This window comes from Fundulus heteroclitus, chromosome 19 (assembly GCF_011125445.2).
Source record: "Fundulus heteroclitus isolate FHET01 chromosome 19, MU-UCD_Fhet_4.1, whole genome shotgun sequence".
Taxonomy (NCBI): domain Eukaryota; kingdom Metazoa; phylum Chordata; class Actinopteri; order Cyprinodontiformes; family Fundulidae; genus Fundulus; species Fundulus heteroclitus.
In genome coordinates this window covers 6,978,396-7,001,471 of record NC_046379.1, presented here as the reverse complement: position 1 = coordinate 7,001,471, position 23,076 = coordinate 6,978,396, and the positions used below count along the sequence as shown (strand labels likewise).

General features: G+C 38.8%; 1 protein-coding gene across 5 annotated transcripts; it reads left to right on the top strand.

Moving 5' to 3' along the window:
• The first annotated feature begins 1,273 nt into the window (after nucleotides 1–1,273).
• On the top strand, nucleotides 1,274–22,123 carry ppm1aa (protein phosphatase, Mg2+/Mn2+ dependent, 1Aa). 5 transcript variants are annotated; one of them, XM_021317505.2, is made up of 6 exons: nucleotides 1,274–1,654; nucleotides 4,265–5,118; nucleotides 5,209–5,326; nucleotides 8,966–9,077; nucleotides 9,183–9,240; nucleotides 20,353–20,408. In XM_021317505.2, exons 2-6 carry the CDS (start codon nucleotides 4,282–4,284, stop codon nucleotides 20,377–20,379), a joined length of 1,152 nt encoding a protein of 383 aa, XP_021173180.2. In that variant the 5' UTR covers nucleotides 1,274–1,654; nucleotides 4,265–4,281; the 3' UTR covers nucleotides 20,380–20,408. The 5 variants fall into 5 exon arrangements, with proteins under 5 accessions (XP_021173180.2, XP_021173181.2, XP_012719984.2 ...); XM_021317506.2 differs by lacking the exon at nucleotides 20,353–20,408 and adding an exon at nucleotides 10,051–13,006; XM_012864530.3 differs by lacking the exon at nucleotides 20,353–20,408 and adding an exon at nucleotides 10,048–13,006.
• Nucleotides 22,124–23,076: the final 953 nt, after the last annotated feature.

The following is a 23,076-nucleotide window of genomic DNA, read 5'->3' as shown; positions in this document are numbered from 1 at the left end:
CATGGAGTAGATCAAGTATCTCTGACTCTGGGCCTTTTCACGCCTCTTCCAGACTCAGGGACCTGATTTCCGAATTAAATGCAAAATGTATACCAGCTGAAAAGATGCCTTTAGAGCACTGAGTGAAAGTTAGGATATATTCACCCTTAGCCCAGCTAAGATTCCTCTTTGGTTCATGAGTGGCTGAACACAAGGAATGTGGCAGTTGTAGCTCATGTCTATTATTTTGTTCAATAGTTCTGGAAGCACTGACTTCATGCCTCATGAAGCCTCCCATTGCTGCCTTTTTTCTACTAAACTTTTTCCTTCTACTCAACTTTCCGTTAGTACGCTTGTATACAGCAGCTCTTTGAACAGTCAGCTTATTTAGCAATGACCTTTAGTGGCTTACCTCTGTGTGCGGTCAGTGACTGTCTGCTAGATAACTGTCAAGTCAGCAGTCTTCCTCATGACATACAGCAGAGGTCTGCAACCTGCGGCCCCGGAGCCGCAAGTGGCTCTTAATGACGTTAGCTAAAAATTAACCGACTAATATTTTTAAACATAGATATAATAACGGATGCTGATTACTATTATAATTGCATTTAATTAGCACAACATAATTACACTAAAAGTGCCAGTAATGTTTTTAGCTCCTCGTTTACTTGTGATCAGGTGGGAAACTGGTTTATTTTAACATCATTTTCCACAAAAGTTAAATTAGCAAACCAGAAGAAAATGCATTTATGTATGTTTCTTATAAGGGCATTGATTCTAGCAAATAACGAATATTTGATATTTCTCAAAAATGATACATTGTATTTATTTTTTTTTTTCAAAAGGTCAGGTAACAACTCTTTATTTAGCTAGACTAAGGGCAAAAGGGGCTCTTTTGATTGTAAAGGCATAAACTTTTCAGCATATTTTCTGTATGGTTTTACTTAGTTTTTGTGATTTTACAAGAAACTGGATGTTTGGGTTTTAGCCATAGGAGTCTTTTTTTAATTAAACAACTGAACTAAATGTTTGATCATATTATAACTTCAGATGTGCTCCACCAGGACCATTTCTGCTAGTGTAGAAGTTAATAATATGCATGATTGAAACATTAGTAAAAAATCTATTTGGAGTTTTACGTCATTATTCTCACCACAGACACCCAAAAGTGTGACATTGTGGTTTTGAACCGGCGTTGTGTAACGCTCTCCCGTGCACATGTGTTGCAGCAGAGCAGGAGCGGTGATGTCATGTTTTCGAATAGACGCAGTCTGGAACATCCGGGTCCTGCGCCTGTGGCGTCTCACACAAGCTAACGCTAGCTAGCAAGCTGTCAAGCTGTCAAGTGGAGAGGCTGGGGCAGACGGTTCAGCTTCCCTCCCTGGCTTGGCCGTACAACGATCCTCCCCGTCAGAAACACAAAGAGCTGAGCTTATTCTTTTGCTCGCCAGCTGAGATAATGTGATGCAAAACGGGAGCGCGTAAAAGAGGGAGCACGGTTCCAGAGTTTATATGCACTGAGCGTTGAGTGACGACAGTTCACGGCTAGCTGTAGGCTAGTTAGCTTAGCCACCGCTAAACCTCACATTTCGTCGTTGAGCCCCTTCTGGTGGTAACCGCGGACAACTCGGTCCCCGTTGCACATTGCGTTGCTGTCATCCGATATTTTGTTTGTTCGGTAAGTGGACTCTTTCCTCTTTTGGCCGACACCTGCTGGGAGGGGAGGGGGGTGGTGTAGGTAGCCGGGCAGCTAGCACGCCATGCTAAATTAGCGCATCGACGTTAAGATCGGCGAGGCCAGGCTCCGGCGGCTCTGCTCGCTTTAACGTTACGTTAGCACAACACGGCGTAAAAGGCCCGTCAGAGTACGCCGAGAGGGACAAGGGTCAAGGGCCGCACACTGTTCTGGGCTTGTTTGTTTATCCGATCCAGGGCCTGGACCGTCATCCAGCGGCCTAACTGGTCCCGACTGAACCGGTCCAGTACACGGCAACCAGAAGCGGAACCGTGGGATTCGAGCAGGGTTACCGACAAACTGGTCAGTCAGGTAGCTACCGGTAGCCTCGGGGTTTTGAAACCTGGTCTGTCTTAAAATGAAGTCGGTCACCAGCAGAGAGAGAGAGAGAGAGGCTTGGTGGTGGACTCCATGAATAGATCATCTGCTGCTGGCTGTACGTTTAACACCAGGCTGGGGAAACTCTGCTTCTCTGTCATGTTTTAATGTGAGCAACACTTGGCAGCGTTTCCTAATAAGTAGTCCAAAAAAAAAAAAAAAAATATGTGTACACATGTCTACTATTTTTAGCCTGAGCAGGCCCCTGAATTCAACACTCAAGATGCTAATCTGCTGCCACAGATGGACTGTAGACGTGTTATTTGCTTTAAGTGTATTAACTGAACTCTGTTTCCTTCCAGTGACACTGTCACGTCTGCACACGTCCACCTGCTGCAGCTTTCTAGACTTTTTGGTTGTTGTTGTTGTTGTGGTTAAGTTTGAATAGTTGATCGCGTTTCTTTCCCAGAAGGATAACTGGTATTTCTGTTTGCAAAGAGTCGTATGGGAAAATAAAAATAAAAATCAACTGTCTGGTGTCACAATGTGTTTGCTCAGGAGTCAATGACTTGATGCAATCAGCTGGGCTTTGATAGATACGCTTTTACCGACTGGCAAAATTAAACTGAATGTAATCGCAGTTTGTTAGACCTAGGATTGAGTTTGAATTTTTATTATCTGTGTATGGTTGGATTGGTTGTTTATGTATATTTTTGGAAATGAAAATTGGATCTGTTGCGATTTGGAGGTATGTAAACAAAAAAAAAAAACCTGCAGAGTTTAAAACCGTTTAATCTGACTATGCGTTGAAATTACTTTTTCAACGATTTAAGAAAAACGTGTAGGGATAAATTTTAGCTGGTTAGTGTTTTTAAAAGTTGAAATACTCTGGCCTGTTGTGCGTAAACATTGAAACGTGGGAAAGTAGTGACCCACCAAAAAGAAAAAAAAAAAAGATTCCCTAATTCCTTAAAATTTTCCCATGAAACGGACTAAAATTATCTTAGATAAATGCTCTTCGTTTTAGTGGTAAAAATAAATGTCAGCTGTTAATCAAAAGTGAATTTATTTACCCAAAATGTAGCCTTTGTAACTATAATATATTTCCCCCATTCTGCCTTGACCTCTTGACTTTAAACACGTGCTCAGGTATCAAATCAGCTGATTTTCAGAATATAAGCAATTAAAAAAGTAAGTTTGCTTGTCTTTGGATAAATCATAATGGTTTGTTTGGAGTAGACGTTTTGGCAGTAAACCCAGACTATCATCAACAGGAATAATAAAAATAAGATTACTTATGATGATCAGGGTATGTTTATTAGGCCGTCTTTGGAAATTCTCAATGCTTTATTCCAAATACTAAGCAGTTCTTAGGTGATACAATCACTAATAAAACGATTAGGGTGCAAATAGCAACCACAAATTCACAGATATTAACATATCTACTAATAACAAAGTTGTGTATTTTATGTGTGATTCTTCTAGGTTGACACGGTGGTTTTAGGAGGCCTTTATCTTTAAAGCTGCCCAAAGTTAACGGGATTTACTCCTAACTGAAGTCGGCAACATTTTGATGCCGTCAAACAGATGTTTTTACAAATGAAATAAAAAAAAAAAAAAAAGGGGCTGATCGTTCTAGAACTGCATGTCAATCATGCATTGGTTTTCTTTGTGGTCAGAAGCTTTTTCTTGTTCGCCATTTATGTTGAAGGCAACGTTATGTCCCAACAAGCTGATTAGACTCCAGGCTCATCTGGGAGTTTTGCTTCTACTGAGCAGTTGTGTGTTACATTATCCTGGTCTTACACCAGCTGCAGAAAGGCGATGCGTTGCTTAACTGCAGCGCGTTGGTTGAGCGACGCAGTCATATGGCACATTGTTGGTGAGAATGCCATGCTGCCTAGGAAAAGCTGGCCTGTTGGAGAAACTGTTGTTTTTTTTTTCTGGCTCCTTGGAAAAATGCCTTTGCTGATGTATGGATCACCTACAGGACTGAAGCACACTTCAGGCTTTGTCGGTTTTTTTTTTTTTAACCCACAATCTGGGCGTTTTACACTTACAGGCGTGTTTCTGTACGGGTGTGCTGATGGTGACGGTGTTGTTTGGTGTGCCGACCACACATCTGAGATTGTCTTGAATTCTGTTTTTAGAAAGCAGTTCAGATGATTTTTCTGCAACGTTCAAATGGGAAAACCGCTAAGATTTTGCAACGTTTCGCTCCGTTTGTTTTTTCAGGTTGTTAGAGGGACACGATGGGGGCATTTCTGGACAAACCAAAGATGGAAAAGTACAATTCCCACGGTGAGGGTAACAACCTGAGGTACGGGCTGAGCAGCATGCAGGGCTGGCGGGTCGAGATGGAAGACGCGCACACAGCGGTGATCGGCCTGCCTCACGGTCTCGACCCCTGGTCGTTCTTTGCCGTTTACGACGGCCACGCCGGCTCTCAGGTGGCTAAGTACTGCTGCGAGCACCTGCTGGAGCACATCACCAGCAACCCGGACTTCCTGGGCGCCATAAAGGAGGTCGCCGACGTGGACAACGTGAAGAAAGGGATCCGCACGGGGTTCCTGCAGATCGACGAACACATGCGCACCATCTCGGAGAAGAAGCACGGCGTGGACCGCAGCGGCTCCACCGCGGTGGGGGTGATGATTTCTCCAAGCCATATCTACTTTATCAACTGCGGAGACTCGCGGGGCCTCCTCAGCAGGGGCGGAGCCGTGCACTTCTTCACACAGGATCACAAACCCAGCAACCCCCTGGAGAAGGAAAGGATCCAGAACGCCGGGGGCTCCGTCATGATCCAGCGAGTTAACGGCTCTCTCGCCGTGTCTAGAGCCCTGGGTGACTTTGACTACAAGTGTGTCCATGGAAAAGGCCCGACGGAGCAGCTCGTTTCTCCAGAGCCCGAGGTGTACGCGATAGAAAGAAACGAGGGGGAAGACGAATTTATTATACTTGCCTGCGACGGCATCTGGGATGTCATGGCCAACGAGGAACTCTGTGACTTTGTCAGGTCAAGACTGGAGGTTACAGAGGATCTGGAAAAAGTCAGCAATGAAATTGTTGATACTTGCTTGTACAAGGTAAGACGTGTCTGCAAAACCTGCACCGACATGTTGACGCGCGCTGGTTGGGTTGCCCCTGGTTTACATGACTTCTTTATCTTTCCACAGGGAAGCCGGGACAATATGAGTGTTGTATTAATCTGCTTTCCTGGGGCCCCAAAGGTGTCTCCAGAAGCCGTGAAACGTGAGGCTGAGCTGGACAAATATCTTGAAGGCAGAGTAGAAGGTACCTGAAATTAAAAAAGTCCTCCTTTTCAATCCTAACAGTCAGGTTGTCACAACAAGGGTGGTGTAAGACGCTCTGAAGTGTGCACACTGAGACTTTATGAGAGAAAGGCCCCATCAGCAGATATAGATAACATTTTAGTCTAGACATATTTGACTTTATTTGTTTGAGACGTTGAAACTGTGTTTGCAATCTTGACTCTACATGTCAATATATTGGAGGTTTTGTTCATGTGCTTAGATGGAAATCTGGGAATGTACTTGTGTAAAATAGATAGTTAAGGGTTATAATTGCCTAACTACTCATTCAAGTCCTTCAAAAACATTTATTTGTGCACATTTTTTCCTAGAAGTCTAAACTTGTGGGCTGTTTGCATCATTTAAGTTCTCCTAATGTGACTTCTGAAGTTGGGGCCAAACATGCACTTCTATCAAAAACAAATGTTTTTTCTAAAATATATATTTCTCTTCTTATTTTGGCTTCACTGAAAATGAGTAAAACAATTTCCCTAAAACTAAAGCTCATGACCAACTGATCACCCAAACAGATAACACATTGTCAGAGCCAAGCTTTTTTTTTTTTTTTAAGATGGGAGCAACTTTTCTTATCTGTAACATCAGATGTAGTCACACCCTATTCAGTCTGAAGGTGAAAACAAACCTTTAATGAGCTCCGGCTCATTCGGCCCCTTTGCTTTTCTCACCTATTTCATTCCCTCCTCATTCCGTGTTGCACCTATAATTTAATATATCTGTAACATTTTACATAGAGAAAACAAATTAGGCTGCGGTTTAAAGCTGCAGTAGGTAACCTTTGTATAAATGAAAATTATTTTTTTTTTTTACATATTTGTTAAAACTGTCACTACATCCTGACAGTAAAATATGAAAACATAATCTGCGAAAAACATTCAAGCTCTTCTGTATCCTCTCAGGTGGTCCTGCTGTAATTTGCAGAAATCCACCACTCCCGGACAAAAGCGACCAATCAGAGCCAGGAGGAATGTCTGGCTAATTAATAATCTAATTTTAGGTGTCCTAATTTTAGGTGTCCTTTAGGTGTCAGTAATATGTTTAAAGTGGGTTTGCCTCCACATGGAAGGGAAGAGAGCTGCTGCAGTGAGATAATCTAATTTTATTACTTGTTTTTAGCGTTTATATAATCATACTGTTTTAGCAGAAACTTTCAGGAATATCACCACAGCATTAAGTTCTGGTCAATCAGTTTAATACATAAACTTGCTTGTTGGTTGCACTTTATGTTCAACAAGGATTGATGTCCAAATCAATTAAAAGCTGTTCTCTTGAATAATATTGTGATTCATAAAAACATTAAAAGTTCTTGTTTTAAACAGTCCTTGTTTACAAACATCTTTATCTAGAGGCCATTTTATTGCTTGTGATTAATGCAGAGAAAAGTCAAAATAAAATCTTTTAGCACCTAATCTGTACAGCGATGAAAGAGATTGATTTGTTGTTTTTATGTTTAAAAAGACATGATAAATTAAACTGGGGGAAAAAATAATCGCATTAAATCGCAATATTAAGATAAAAAAATCGCAATTGTTGGGATTGTTTTCCAAAATCGTTCAGCCCTACTCCCTACTGCAGCTTTAAGAATACAAATTGACCTGTTGTTGGTATGAAATGGCCATGGGGCAAAATGAGCAGCATAGATCCTTTAAGTTTGGTTGAGAAGTCAGGAAGTGATCAGCGCCTCTGTTTATTTAGTTTGAAGCAAATGTTTAATTTGGTTAACTGAATGATGTTTGACTTAACGGCCTCATTACATACTTATTTTTAGCAGGAAATCATTATTCATCATGCTGTACAAACTTAATTATCTGTACATTTAGGACTGGCTGTAATCTTTGAGTTTATTTTTATTATTAGCTTTGTTCCCGGGTTTAAGGCCTCTTCGTAAAGGCGCGCCGTAACTCATTTTCAGATGGAAACTATCAGCATTTAAACATTTTGTCCAACGTGTGAGAACGTTTTGTTCTGGTGAGAGTGACGAACTGTGTGGCAGAGGACTGAAACAGTAAATTTTCTTTCGATACTTTTATAATAATACTAAACTGTCATGTTCAAAATCTGTTTAAATTAGGCCTGTTCGATTTTTGCCAAAAATCTAAATTGCGATATATTTCAACCATAATTGCGATTTTAATTTTGGCTTTTCTCAGCATTAACCACAAGCAACAAAAATGGCCTGTAGATGAAGATGTTCATAAACAAAGACTATTAAACAAGAAATTAAACTGTTTTTATTAATCAGAATATTATTATTCAAGAGAATAGCTTTTTTTGGACATCAATTCGTGTTGGACGTAAAGTGCAACCAACAATTCTATGTATTTAACAGTTTGATTGCTACTTAATGCGTTGGTGAGATTGCTGAACGTTTCTGGTCAAAATTATGATTAAATAAACTCTAAAACAAATAATAAACCTATATTATCTCACTGCTGCAACTCTCTTCTCTTCCATGTGGAGGCAAACCCACCTTAAACACATTAACGACACTTAAAGGACGCGTCTGATCCATTAATTGTAGACCTCTGCAATTTGGATATTTCCTATTTTTAAAAACTGCAATTATATTGCAAATGCGATTAATTGTCCAGCCCTAGTTTAAATATCTATGTTTTGGTGACTTCACAGCTAAACAGATGCGGAATGATACGCAACAAAGATTATTATTGTTTCTTAGACTATTTTAATTGCAGAAGATTTAAACCCAAGATATGTTTATTGTTGTCAATGATTCTTAGAGCAATTTGCATTAAAACCCTTTGGATAGGTTTCATAAAAACTTCTAATGAGGTACAATTCAGTATGAGTCAAATCATAAAATAATGATGATTAGAAACAGCTGATGCGAAGTGCTGATTATGTTCGGTTGGTGCAAAAGCGGCGTCAACAGAAGGTGGAGCTTTTAGGGAATAAAGCTGGCAAGAGTATTTTTAGCTTGTCAGCAGTTCAAATTAAAACATCTTTTACATCTTTAACATTAACAAATGTTATAGATGTAAAAAAACAAAAAAAAAAACAATCTCTTCTCATGCAGTAAATCTTGAGAACTCTCAGTGAGAAAAGGACAGAGGCTTCTTAGTTGCACTCCTATGATCTCTGATCCCTCAGAGAGCACGTTACCAGGATCTGCTGATATATTATAGGCAAAAGTTTGTTTTCCTTTTAAGTTCACTGTGCATCAAATACCTTATTTGGGTGAGTTTTTTTTAAAGAGCATAACATGCAGCCAATATTATTTTATTAAACCTTTATACATTTAGTCCCCTTGAGACTCGAGTTCCTATTTACAAGAAACACTTGTAAGGATTATTAGTATTACAACCCTTTTTCTTGAAAAAGGACAGAATGACAATTTCAGGATTAAATTTGTTTAAAAGGAGCAAAATAAATATTTTGAGGATACAACTTTCTTCACATCCTTGATGTAAAAATATCCTTGCGAGAAGGAATGGAAGCGTTTATATTTAAAGCATCTGGAAAACCCGCAGTCTGACAAAACTGCAGAGCTGTTTAAATATGAGAAGCTGAAGACATTTTCTATGTTTTTAAATGTGTTGCATCCTATTTTCAGACCAAATAAAGCTACGTTTGGTTCTCCTAACAGAGATAATGAAAAAGCAGGGCGAGGAAGGCGCCCCAGATTTGGTCCATGTTATGCGGACGTTAGCAACCGAGAGCATCCCAAACCTTCCTCCTGGTGGAGAGCTGGCCAGCAAGTGAGTGATCCCTGGGAATTTCCTTACGATGCTGCAAAGTTTTCTCTTTAACTGATTGCTGGCCTGTCGTTTTTAAAATGATTTGTTTCGCCCTTGTTCCCGCAGACGAAGTGTTATTGAAGCAGTGTACAACAAACTTAACCCGTACCGAAGCGATGACACTGTAAGTATCCAGCTGTCGACGCGTTTCCTTTTGCTCTCTGCTTTATTTGGTCGTTGCATGGTTGTGGTTTGTGTGATTTAGCAAAACTCGTTTTATCTGATGCATGCATTCATATCTAGGAAAGATGGGATTTAATTTTTATACATATATGTATATCTTGAGTCGTGGGCTGGGTGATTATGGATTGACGCTGCTACAACAAGATGATCTGCAGTGCCTTACACAAGTATTTATGACCCCCGAACTTATCCCCGTTAAAACCACAAGCTTTAATGTAATTTATTGGGATTTTATGTGATAGCACAGGTTAGTACATGGATGTGAAGGAAAAGATTTTGTATTCAGTCCCCTTTACTCAGACGCTCCTAAATAAAATCCTTATTCTCAGCATAAATCCAGCTTTTCTGTGAAGGCCTCAGAGGTTTGCTAGAAAACGTTATCAAAACCACACAGCAGACGGGTCAAAGATAACGTTGCAGTGACGTTTTAAAGCGGGGCTTGTTTATTAATATCTCAAGCTTTTAACGTCTAGCAAAGTGCTCAGGTGTGAGAATCTGTTGACAGGACAGCTGCTTGTGAAACACTCCTTAAATCTGGCCTCTGTAGGAGATTAGTCAGGAGAAAGGCATAAAGTTGCAGTTTGCTATTTAGGAAGCTCAGGAAACCTGTGGTGGAGGGGCTCTCTCTCATCAAATGCGTCTAAACGTACAAAACCCGGTGTGGTAAAAGGGTTTAAAAAACAAAGTACACTGCACATAACCATGAATACACGGTCCCCGTGGTTAAACATGATATGTTTCTCTTCAGCAGGGACAGGAAAGCATTTTGAGTTGATGGGACGATGGATGGAGCTAAATTCAGGACAATCCTTGAAGAAAACTTGTTAGAGGCTGCAGTTGACCTGAGACTGGGATGGAGGTTCACCTTCCAGCAGGACATGAAGCCTTAAACATACAACCAGAGCTACAAGCAAATAGTTTAAAAATGTTGTGCAACATTAGGTTTGGTTTGGCTATGAATAACCATTAAGTGCCAAAGGCAATCAGTAATAAAGTTAGCAATTTTAATCAGAACTACCACGTCGGGGCACCACCTGAATATCAGGAATTAACATCCAAACAGCTTTCAGTGTCTGTCAGTTAATGTATAATGAAAACCAGCCTGGGGAGGTGTGGTGTTAAAGAACAATAGATGCACACCGGTGTTCTCAAACTGCAAGCCCTGCACACACACACACACACACACGCACACAAACAATAAACACAAACAACTTCTCTCCAAAGTACAATAATCTAATATCAAAATGCTTTAACGTCCAATTAAAATACTGTAGTCAAGAAACTCAACTAGGATAGTGACGTTTAACTAAACTACTAAGTAACATGAAAGTAGGAAGGAAAACTAATAAACTACAATTAAAAAAAAAAGTCAAAAGGAACAAATACGGATAAAACTGAAACCAATAACCAACAAAACAACGCAGAGATGACAGTTCAGTGTGATTATAAATGTTTAAGAACCAAGGTTTGTTTTGAGGAATTGGGATTAAGGTCAAATTAACTCTGAAAGGTAGCAAAGAACAACAATTGGTTGGTGTTCAAACAGCCGGTTCACAGTGCAAAGCAGAATAAACCACTATTTTTAATAAAATGTTTGAAAAATGATTTGCTTCGTTGGAAATCAAAACCTTTGTTTGATTAATTGATCCCTAATGTTACGTTAGCTGGCCATCACAGTTTGAATGGCGTGCCGGACTACCAAGATGGCGGCAAACGACCGGACAGACGGCTCAGTTTTACAACAAATAAAAAATAGCGGCCGTGGCGCGCTGCTCCATTTGTACCCTTTTAAGTACCATTAACACAAATATGATGTGGGTATGTGCGCTGGCGGGGGGGCGGGGCCGATCCCAGGGCGAGCAGAGTGAGATGTACCGTAAACAGCAGAACTAATGCTGGCTACCATCTTAGCACTAACAGAGCTTTTGCATCGGCAGCCGAGATGACTGAGGCACCATTTGGCTTGTTGAAAGACTAAGCGGACATACTTTAATGCAGGTTAGTGAGGAGACGAAGGGAACAGATAACGTAGGCTGAGCCCTGCCTGCAGGCGTAGAGTCACTCTACCAATCATCAGTTTTACAAAGCAAATTTGTAGTTGGGACAAATGGAGCAAAAGACAATGAAATAAACATGTAAATTGTTGTATCCTGAATGTTTTTCTGCCCAGTCACAACCTTTCACTGCGACTGTTTTGATGAACAGTGGATGGTTGGGTGGCGGCCGGTGTCCCTGTGTAGCGTCACCGCTGCCGTCCTGTTACTTTCTAATTGGAGACAACCCATCTGTTGGAGAATCTTTGGCCCAGACTCTTTTCTGCAGAAGCTCAAACAGCCAGTTTAAGGTGGCTAGTGCTTCTTCCTGCCTTGGTACGGACACCGGTTACACAGACAGGAGGGTGTAGTTTACTTTGGATCCAAGGTTTTCTTCACAGACGCAGCCTTTTGCCGTGTCCTCCCCAATGCAGCCTGTGGAGAGCAGCGGGTAAGGAGGAAGAAAGCTGCTGCGACACAGTTGTGGCTGCTCCTTCATGGGAGATGCCACGAAAATGAGTTGATGCTGTGCTTTCTGAGATTCAGAGTCTTTACTGGACTCTTGTTCTCTGTAGGTAGTTCAAACCTTGTTTCACCCCATGGTCGCCCCCCCCACAAGATCATAGCATAAATGTGTTAAATGACCCAGTGAAAGTCCAGACCCAAATCTATTGTGAGAATCTGTGGCAAGATAAAAACAGCAACCAAAAATCCTTCACAGAAAAATTAAAAACTGTGTATCGTTTTCCTTCCAGATCACAATTATGCACTGCTTTGTGTTGCCCTATGACATAAACTCCCAATAAAGTGCTCTGACGTTTGCGGTTTAAATGTAACAAAACGCGGTAAAGGGTAATACTTTTTCGCGGCACTGTTAAATCTGCACTAAGATGGAGTGTTAATGTGACAAAATGGTGTTTTGTTGACATCCAAACTGTTATTTTGCGTAAGTCGGCCTGGTAAAGGAGCCCATATTACCTCCATATCTAGAGCTCTAGTTTTCCACCACCACAGGGGGTGGCATTGGTAGATGTTTGTGTGTTGATCGATGACAGTCATGTTTGTTTGAGTATTTGTCAAACCAGATGTGGTGTTGCAAAATTTCATTAAGTTTATTTGGTACACACTGTCAAATTGTCTAATATTTAAAAAATATATAATTTTACACCCGTATTGAGTTCAATTCAGTTTTTTTTTTGTGCCCTTGAAGTTTTTATTTTTTATTTTTAACTCTCCAGCTCAGAGATTAAACCTTTGATTTAGTAGCTTGTGAAACCCTTAATAAATAATTAATTAATAAAGGAAGGTTTTAAGATTATCTTTGACCTTTCCCATTTTCATATCTGTGACAATATTACAGAAAATTGTTGTTTTTATGGGCCAACCTTGTCATTCATGGTGCTACTGGCGTTCCCTTGCTTCATGCGAACACAGTGAGATGAATATCACTTTGATTCAGCTTCAGTTGAAACACGGGTGCAGGAAGTCAAGAGAAAGCCGACAACGTTTTGGAAACGTGCACCAACATCTGAGAGGTAGACAAATGCAGGGGGGGGGGGTGTTCTATGAAGCAGCTGCCTCTGAATGCTGACAGTGTGTTTGGTTTGTGCCTTCTGTCCTGAGCTAATTGTCTGAGTATGTAATAAAACAGTTTCCTGAGTGTGATGATATTCACTTCTGAAACCTGTCTTTTGTAATGCAGTCGTGCTTCAGTTGAATTTAGTTTAAATAGAGGAACCATTAGCTGTGCTCTATGGAAATCCTTAATAGTTTGGATTAGTGCTGGGCGATACATCGATTTGAATATTTTGAATTTAAAATTTATTAAGATTTGATTTTGGGAAAGTCAGGATTTTATTTTGCCAATGCACTCATTGGGCTTCCATGAAGAGAACAGCATGCAATGCTGAATATATGTTTAGGAAAATATATTGTCAAAGTATTGCTAAACTTTTTTTTTTAACCATAAGACGAGGCACTTTAATTTACTTCTTTACTTATTTTTTTTTTAGTTTAAAGTTAGACAAGTGAAGTGAAGCCTGTTTTTAGCTCATTGTGTAAAACCACCAGCAGCAAACATTTTTTTGTATTTTGATTTTTTTTACAACCGCAGGGCCGCCATCTTGTTTTACAAGCATGTTTCACAGCTTTTATTTAGTTGCACTTTGAATTCAGGTCAACTCTCAGATGAAATGCTTGACATAAAAACAAGTTTTTCAAATTCTTTTTTTAATTCCTTTTTAAGAATTGTATGAATCAGATTTTATTTTTAAGCCATATCGCCCAGCCCTAGTTTGGACGCATTCAGATTGTTTAATGTCCACGCTGTATTTAGACATTCTGTAATTGTGTGACATTTTAACTGGAGACCTTGGCAGCTACTGGATCATGTACTCAGTTTCCCTTGAACCATGTTTGTTTCAGTAATGAGCAACATTTTATTCTCTAGCTGTGGTTTTCAGTTCCGGTCCTCAGGACCCACTGTCCTACATGTTTTAGATGCGTCTGCTCCACCACACCTGATTCAAATGATTGCATTACTTTCTCTGCAGCCCTTCACAGGGCCTCCTCATCAACAATTATTCAAGACAAGTATGTGGAGGCAGGGAATGCCTTAAACACGCTGGACAGTGGGACCTGGGGACCGGAATTGGGGAAAAAACAAAAACTCTGCTCTACAGCAATGGTCCCAAACCCCGGTCCTTGAAGGCTGATGTCCTGAAACTTTTAAATGTGTCTTTATTTCAACACACCTCACTCCAAATAAGACTAAAAGTTGCAGGATGCCGGCCCTCAAGGATTTTCCTTTGAGACCAATGCTCTACAGCTTGCCTGTATTTTATTACCATCTCTTTAATGCTGATCACATTACTCAGATCTGCCAAATACAGAGAGTTGCCACATGTCCTACTATAGCTTTTACTTTCTGCTGGATTTCAAGTTAACAAAAAAACACAAGCTCCTCACAGTATTTCTCGAAGCAACAGTAAGTTCGTCCAGACACAGAGGAAGGACAGATGGTATATTCTGTTAAAGTTCTAGATACAAAATAATAAATCTTGGTCTTCCCTGAATTTAGAAGCAACTAGTTTAGTTTGTTTAGGCTGGTATGTCTTAAAAACATGCATCTAGTTTGACTTTGATTAGTGTCGTCTATGGCTCCACGGTATATGGCAGATGTATTGTCATTCACAATATCCGTGTTACTAGAAACTGTTGGCGTAGAACTTTGTTGTTGTGAAAATTACGTTCTGTGTTTTCCAATAGGCTGGATGGACCTTTCATTGTCTGAGGTCTGTTTGTTATACACCCAAAGCAGAAATACAGTAACACTGTTTACTTATTTATTGCATTTCATATCGTTATGGTGACATTTACCTAGCTCACAACATATGTTTTTCATAAGGTGTAGCACTAGTTTTGTCTGACTTTATCAATAAGTACAGTTAAATATTCTTTAAGAAATCAAAAGCTATATTCTGGTGCTTGAAAATATGACCTTATGGAAGTAATTAAAAAAAGTGGTCCAAGCACAGAACTGTGTTGAGCTCCGTGCTACTTTGGTACATGGAGGTTTTTTTATTTATTTACTTTTGCTTGTGTGAACAAATTGAAATAAGTGAAATTAAAGCAGAGATGAGCGCGTCGGGCTATTCTCAGTTGATATAGATTTCCAGCTTTTCCTACTTTTCTTCTTAGAGCTTTTAAATAATTAGAAAATGTCCTGCAACTTCTTAAAGGTAGTTTTGAATCCAACAGAAAATAAAGGAACGATAAGGTTATTCTCACATTTAAATTAAAGGGCATTAAATCTTAGGGCTGAGCGATGTGGACCAAAATGAATATCTCTGTTTTTAGGCTGAATGCAGATATACAATATTTATCTCAATATGTTTTTTTTTTTCATAAGGTAGTTGTAACCTTTATCCCAAATGTCTCACAGGCACATTTTTTAACAGCTGTAGATAAATATGAGAAACAGTTGAAAAATAACCTACTGAAATACATAGAAGTATAACTATAACACAACATAGGCCATCTCGATATAAATGATCTCTTTAAAAAAACAAATGTTGATATATTGCCCAGCCCTAATTCATCTATAAACTTAATACCATAGGTATCAATAGTATTCACATGTAACTTGGGTAGAAGTATAGATACAAGGGTTTAAAAACACTAATGTGTAGGTATCAACTGAAACTTTTTACTGAAGTAAAAATAAAAAAAATTAATGGTTTCAAAACTAGTCAAAGTATAAAAGTAAAATTTGTAAGACTAAAAATACGATTAAGGACAAAAGCTTAGACTGCCTGCACCACAGGGACCTATAGTGCACTACCACCCATCTCTAAAAACATTTTCTAAAGGCTATAATGACTAGATTGTTATATTAAGATGTAGAACATTTTGGGGTCCACTAAGCTACCTGTTTCACCCACATAAATGCCGATTGAAAATGAATGCATTTTAGTAATTCAAATATTTTAAAGTACCATATATGAACTACTGTGCATTTAACACGGGTTTCGTGGAGCAGAAAATAAGTATTGTGTTGCAAAAAGTCAAACTTCAGAATCGTGTTATTCACAACATTTATTGGAAAGTACATGTACGGACTAGCTTGGCTGCAGTGTGAAGACAAATGATGTAAAGATAAAACTGGATGAGGAAATTGGTCAAGATCCAGATCAGGCTTAGCAACAATCACTGTGGTTATCTGTATACAGCCGACGGTGCGGTCAAAATCAATGATTAATCCAGGTGATTGTTTAAAAACTAATTAACCTGGATGATAACTTCCTGATATGTAGTTTGCTCAGTTCTATAGCTTATAACAACAATGTCAAATTTAACTTTGCATCCAGCCATCTTAGTTGGAGTCTCTTCTTAGCTGCTAACTTTGTCATTGGAGCTCGGTTAGCACATTTCCCTCAAGCTATGCTACATGTAGCTCTTAGCCTCTTCTTCTTCGTCGTCTTCTCAATGTTGTTTTGGCAACAACCTGGTGCAGTACCGCCTCCAACCACAACTAATTTCACTCTGTCCGGGTGGCGCTATTTTTCCTGGATAGTTTTTTTTCCCCCCAACTGATAAACTGAAACGAAAACAAGCTGAAATGAAATAGAAGTAACGAGACTATTATCAAAATGTGAGAAGTAGAAAGTACAGATAATTGCGTGAAAATGTCAAAATTAAATATATAAATAACACATTTTCTATTTAAGGTAGCAAAGTATTTGTAATTTGTTACTTGACCTTGTTTAATACACGTAGAAATAATTTCACATAGATCCCTGGTCAACCATGTAACAAAACTCTTAAAGACTTATTGATGCTGTAAATGTTTGCTCGAGTCCTCTTTACTAGAGCTTTGTGTCTCAACATTATTTAGCTGGGAAATAGTTGAAGCTGTGCCAGAAACTTGTGGAGTTCCCTAGTTTTCCTTTATTTAATTAGTCATCATTCTTGGCTGAAATTTGTGTGGAAATTTGTTATATCCAAACTAAGGTTGTTGGATTGGTACAACTTCAGATAACAGTGAGTAAAATATGCTGAGTTAAAATTAATAGCACAGTCCAGCCTCTGTAATATGAGTGCAGATGCTACTTGACAGGCGTTCAAACAAAACTGTTCTGTACATGTAAAAAAAAAAAAAAAAAAAAAAAAAATTTTAACCGCAATCTACTTTCAAGGCTATTTTGATATCTATTCCCTCTTCCTCAAAAGATGATCTATTTCAAAGATATTTTTGAGTAATTGCTTCAGAAGTAATTTAGTCTTTTTTTTTATATATATATATACGTTTTCTTGTTAAATTGTGCTTAATATTCGCTCTGTTATGATGGATTTCTAGTAGTTGCTGAGACACAAAAAAATTAGAGATCTGTATTAAGAATCATGCTAGAATGTTTTTTTTTTCCATGTGTTTTTATTTTTATAAAGCTATTGTCCGTTGGATCTTAATTTTCAGTTCCCATCTGCTATCTTTGCTTATTGTTTTCTGATTCCAGTTGCCATGGTCTAACATGTTATCCCCCCTTAAAACTCTATTATTTCTGTTTTTTTCACATTGCTGTGGTTTGTCTTTGCTTTGACTTGTCAGCTTTTAGACAAATCTTTGTTGCTCCCTACCTACTATAAAAATATGACAACACATAGTAGCTGACTGCAGCTGTAGTTCTGTGTGTGTAATCCTTAATTATCCCCTCCATTGGAATAAATCCGGTCTTTTTGTTGGAAATGTCTGGCTTATGTGTAGTTAAACTAGAATAGCACTTAAACTTTCTTTAAGTTTAACCTAATAGTTTTATTTTCCTGGTCCAATATGGAAGAGACGATAAGTTAAACAAGTGAACAATGCATAAAGAAAATTGTAAATGTAACATTTCCAACCCAAGCTTATAAATAGTTAATTGTTGTTTTTACAGTGCAGAATATTTAAACAGGTTTAGCAAATTCTGCAGCTGCAAAAGCGGTTCCTCAGATTTGTTAGTGATCAGATTACCTGCTAATAATAAATAAAATATTATCAACCAAAGGGTTGAAACTTCAATATTTCTTTAAGAGTTTAGCATTTTTGTTTTGTTTCCCCTCTGTCTGCCTCCTCAGCAGCTCATCCGTGGAGCTGCTGTAAGGGAGCTTAGACAGCGTCCAAAGGTCCGTTTATTGTCTCTTAACTTCAAGTACTGCTTTGACCTTTGAAATCATTTGATAACCCGTTAGAACCCGGCTCATTGGGCAGTAATCCGCCATGTTTGCTTTGGAATAGCAGCACGGATGGAGTCAGCCAATGATTGAAGGCGAACCCAGCACACGCAGCAGCCGATGTAGACTGCAGGGAGGGACTCTCTGCGCATGCCCCGATTTGGAGGAAAACATTTGCAACTTTTAAGAGGTTTAAGACCGTAAAAAGAATGAAATCATATAAGTTATGTTGACGGAAAATAGGGATGTTTTTCAATTGTTGTTGACAAAACCCAGCCGCCTTGTATTGTTATAACTTAACAAATCAAAATATAGCGGCGTCCTGACTTATTTGCCTCCACTAGCAAAGAAAATTGTAAACAAGTGTAAAAGGCCTAAAACTAATTCCAGAAACAATCTAGAAAATTTGAGCAAAAAAGTCCCACCTTAAATATGTAGTACATTTATTCCGTGGAGAAGAAAAGCTACTAAAATGTTTGAAACAAAATACCAAGGGATTCCAGCTGCTCAGGGTTTCTAGTTTACCCACTCTTCAAAATGGCAAAGACAGGAGAACATACTATTTAGGGAAGGCAGATGTGTGTTGATCTTAAAGGAACTTAGTCACATACTATGACAAAAAAAAAAAAATCTTCAAATAAAACGATATACACCAAGCGCTCGTTTTGATAATATTTACTTAGTCCATTTTGAGCCTGAAAAGAACTTTGCACCGGGTGTGATCAGCAGATATAAACAATGTAGCGCCATCTGCTGGAAGTACCGCAAAACTGTCGGAGAGCAAGATGACAACTGTAGACGGAGCTACTGTAAGAGTCAGTAGACCGTCCTGTAATGCCTCGCAGTGAAGTGACAGCTTGGCGTGGCCGAAAACCAGCCGGATCTACAGTGTTAGGGTTACTTAACCTCTTTCTTTAAGCACGTTGCCGACTCGCTCGGCTCCATTGCTTCTCCCTGTTTACTCATTGCGCTTATGTGCAGTATCATTGCTTCGGTCATGTGGTCCTGTTATGCACAAAAGTACTTTGTTTACTAAGGAATAGAACAAAAACAAAGCGTAAAATGCAGTAATAAAATATAAGCCAACTTGGGTGGGGGGGGGGGGGGGGGGATGTAATTCTATCGTAAAACCTTTGTATGCAACCAGAGCGAGCTACCGGCATAGAACGTGACAAGGCCCCCAAGAGCCTGGAAATGGCTACAGTGAAATAGTCTCAAGGTTGAACTGGCCCAAATCTACAATTAGGACAATAATGAAGAAGTTTAAGCCAACGGGACATTTATTATTATTAATATTATTATTATTATTATTATTATTTATTATTATAAACCTTTATTTAAACAGATAAAAGACCCATGAAGATCAAGACTTCTTTCACAATGGTGACATGACCAAGAAAAACAGCAACAAACATCATTGTGGACAAGACAGACAACAAAACAGCCGTGACAATACGTAACGTGCTAGCAGCTTGATGAGTGAAATATAGAAGTTATTGTTACAGTAACAAGGGTGGATGGGGGGGGGGGGTACTGACAGGCGAGGCTGGACCAGAACCTTAAGTTTAACTTGGCTCCAGGCACAGCAGGGAGGAGAGGGAAAAACTAAAATAAATATCCTGCGCCTACTTTCAGAGAGCTGCAGCAAAGAGGGGCAGTAGGGCTTTTGTGCACATCTTTACCAGGGCGACAATAATAATAAAAAAACATTAATGCTGATTAGCTTTTATTTGCAAACACTGCAAAAACGGAACTAAAAATAAGTAACATTTTCTTTAAATGAGTGTATTTGTCCTTTATTTGAGCAGGTAAATAAGATGATTTGCCAATGGAATAAGATTTTCCCACTTAAAATAGGAACAATTCATCTACATCATCTTATTTCAAGTGCAGGATGTCTAATTATCTTATTTTAGGGGCAAAAATACTCATTCCATTGGCAGATAATCTTATTTACTGGCTCAAATCAAGGACGAATACACTAACTTTAAGAACATTTTACTTGTTTTTAGGTCCGTTTTTGCAGTGAACAGCTTAGATTACTACTGTTACTATCTTTTACAGAAAGCTCAGAGGCAATGCCTGTAAACTAGTTGGAGGGGGGACCCATATCTGATCACTTCAGCTGTATTTTTCTACATGTTTGAAAAAGCTGTAAAATTGCTGTTAAAACCCCAGAGAAGGACCTTTTTCTATTAATGTTAAAATAAAATCTGTTATGCAGTGAGTCATCTTTGGCCACGACGCGTTTAAAGTTGTGAACGAAAAGCAGGACTTGTGATGTAATCATGCTGTCTTTCTTCATCTCTCAGTCTCATAGATCATATACATTAATGTGAAAAACGGTAAAAAAAAAAAAAAAAAAAAAGGTGAGCGGAGGAAACTGCCGCCACTCTCTGTGCGGGGTGTTTGTTACACTTCAGTAGATGCTGACAGCGGTGCAGCTCTTGATGGAGATCCAGTGGGTGTACAGCCAAAGTCTGAAGGGTTTCTCCTTCCTCTCCTCTCTTATCAAGGACTCGGCATCTACAGACGACATCTGGTAACACACCCTCCTTCCACTAACGCACCATAGAGTTTACAAACCACCATCCTCTCAAGACCCACAGCAGCTCAGCTCAGCAGTCTGTCTCTCCGTCACTCTGAGCTTTTGGTTTCTAAGAAGGGAATACATGGGAGGAGGAGGAGGAGGAGGAGAAGCGGGAGGAGGAAGAGGAGGAGTTGCATGCACACAAACCTGGAATAGTGCAGCACCAGTCCACTCTGGAGTTCAGGATCCCCACCGTTTTGTCTCCCTTTTTTATGTTCACCCTCCTTATTATTCTGCTCTAAAGTAATCCACGACAAGTGAGTCCAAGAGTTTTTGTTAAATAATCCGCCTGAATAGTAAGATTTTGTTTCTTTTGCTGTAATTAATTTGATTCACATTTCCTTGTGTGTTTGTATATTTCTGTTTTTGTGAAGTGCAATTGTCCTGTACAAACAGCCTGTATTTAATGCAGCTTGATTTTAAGTTTAAAAGAGGAAAGAAAAAAAAAAAATGAAAGAAATGGAAAAAAAAGAGAACTTTTTATGCACTATCTGCCTTTTTCTGCTCTTCTGGGATTCAAACAAATGTTTATTGAGTGAATATTACCGCAGCGTCCGCCAGGCACAAAGTCTTTGCTTTATACTTTCCCTCTGCAACACTTTGCTTTCCTTCAGTCTATGCTCTTAAGAAACGGGTAAATTGTATAATTGACAGCACAGTAAGCTCTCTATATCAGTTAAAGTCCTGATCAGTTTTTAATTGCAGTGTGCTCTTTTACTTTCATAACAGGTTTTCTGTAAACACTCTAATAATAATAATAATAATAATAATGATGATGGCAATTTGACAGAACGAAGTGGAAAAATCTTTCTTTTTGTCCATTTAGAAAAAGAAAATTACTGAATGGTCCCATGTTGACGTGTTTGCCTGTGTGAATAGATGCCTGCAGGCGTGTGTGTGTTTGTTTGTGTGTGTGTGTGTGTGTGTGTCAGAGGAAAGGCAGATCTATCTGGGTTCAGTTTCCATGCAGGTTGGTCAGGAAACTTAGAGTGGAGTTTAAGGAAGTGCCCTCCCCGTTCTGCCCCCCCCCCCCCATCCCCCACCCACTTTAACAGCAATGGGTTGACCTCTAACTCAGAACAGCTTAGGATAGTAAACTATGTAGATGGTATTATTCTGTTATACCCTAAACTAAATTAAGCTGATTTGGCTCACCTTGAACTTATAAATGGTGTATACTGGTGTGCAGCTGGTCAAGTCTTGACTGGTCTAGAATCTATATATTGTGTCATATTTAGAAGAAAAAAACAAAACTAATTTCTTAAAATCCAAGTAGACCACTATAGGTGCCATGTGATTTTTTTATTTTTTTTTCCTTTTCATTTAATCAAATTTTCATCTTTATTACAGCCGATGCCAATTTGTTTTTACATAGGATTTTTCTTTTGTTGGTTGTGATTTCAAAAATGCATTTTAGTTCCCTCATCAGATGATTGGATTTAAACTGTTTTAAGCACTGATTTTCTAGGATTAACATTGTATAAAAAAAAAAAGAAGAGAGTGAGAGAAAAAATTAAACTATTGGCTGTTATACTAATAAGACTATTTCTCCTGGTCATTATGTGGACATTTGAACCAAGAGCATATTGGTTCAAATGTCCACAACAAACATGCTTAATGTTTGCCTCTTTTAAATCTGTCCTTATGTGGGCTTATATATATATATATATATATATATATATATATATATATATAATTTACCCCAGAATAACTCACTGACTGAAAGTGTATTTAACAAACTCATTAGATGTATTTCTTGAAGAGAGATGCTTCTATTTCAGATTAATTTTCTGCCTTTTTTTTGTAGTCTTGCATTGTGACTGAGATTTTTGTATGTATATAATATTTCTGGTCTAATTGTTTGAGGAATAAATAATTTCTCCTGAGTTTTTTATTTTATTTTTAATGCCATTCAGCCCAAATGTGTAAGCAAACAATTTTCCTTTTGATCATTTTGTAAAAGTACCAATAATGTATAGTAGAATAATAATGTACTAAATTTATAGTCCTTAATTTATCAAAAACGACAATCCTAACTACTTCCCCACATTTCTACTTGTGGTGGGTTGTTAAAGCTTAAGAAATAGACTTAGGTTTATGTTAAAGCTGCTTCCTGATGTGCTTTTGTGGCAAAGACAAAACGCCAAAGACCCTTCTGATTGGACAAATATGTTGTGAAAGACACAATAGCTGAAGCCCTACAGTATATAGCAAAACAACTTATTTGAAATGTGTAAATGCAACCTTTGTGTTAGTTGGCTTTTAAAGATACTCTCTGGTGTTTTTGGCCATTTTTTAAGGCGTGAGAAAAATGGTAGGCGTTGTGGGGAGGATCAGTGACGTGCATTGGGTGATCCGGCTGCAGGGGGCGCTAGTATGGATAAGAAGTATGTTTAATGTGGCTGAAGCAGCTTGGACTTCAGGACTGGGTGCAAAAGGAAAACAA

Coding starts and splice junctions, on each gene's coding strand:
- ppm1aa (XM_012864528.3), top strand. CDS start 4,282: ATGGGGGCATTTCTGGACAAACCAAAGATGGAAAAGTACAATTCCCAC. Junction 5,119..5,208: donor TTGATACTTGCTTGTACAAG/GTAAGACGTGTC, acceptor ATCTTTCCACAG/GGAAGCCGGGACAATATGAG. Junction 5,327..8,965: donor TCTTGAAGGCAGAGTAGAAG/GTACCTGAAATT, acceptor TTCTCCTAACAG/AGATAATGAAAAAGCAGGGC.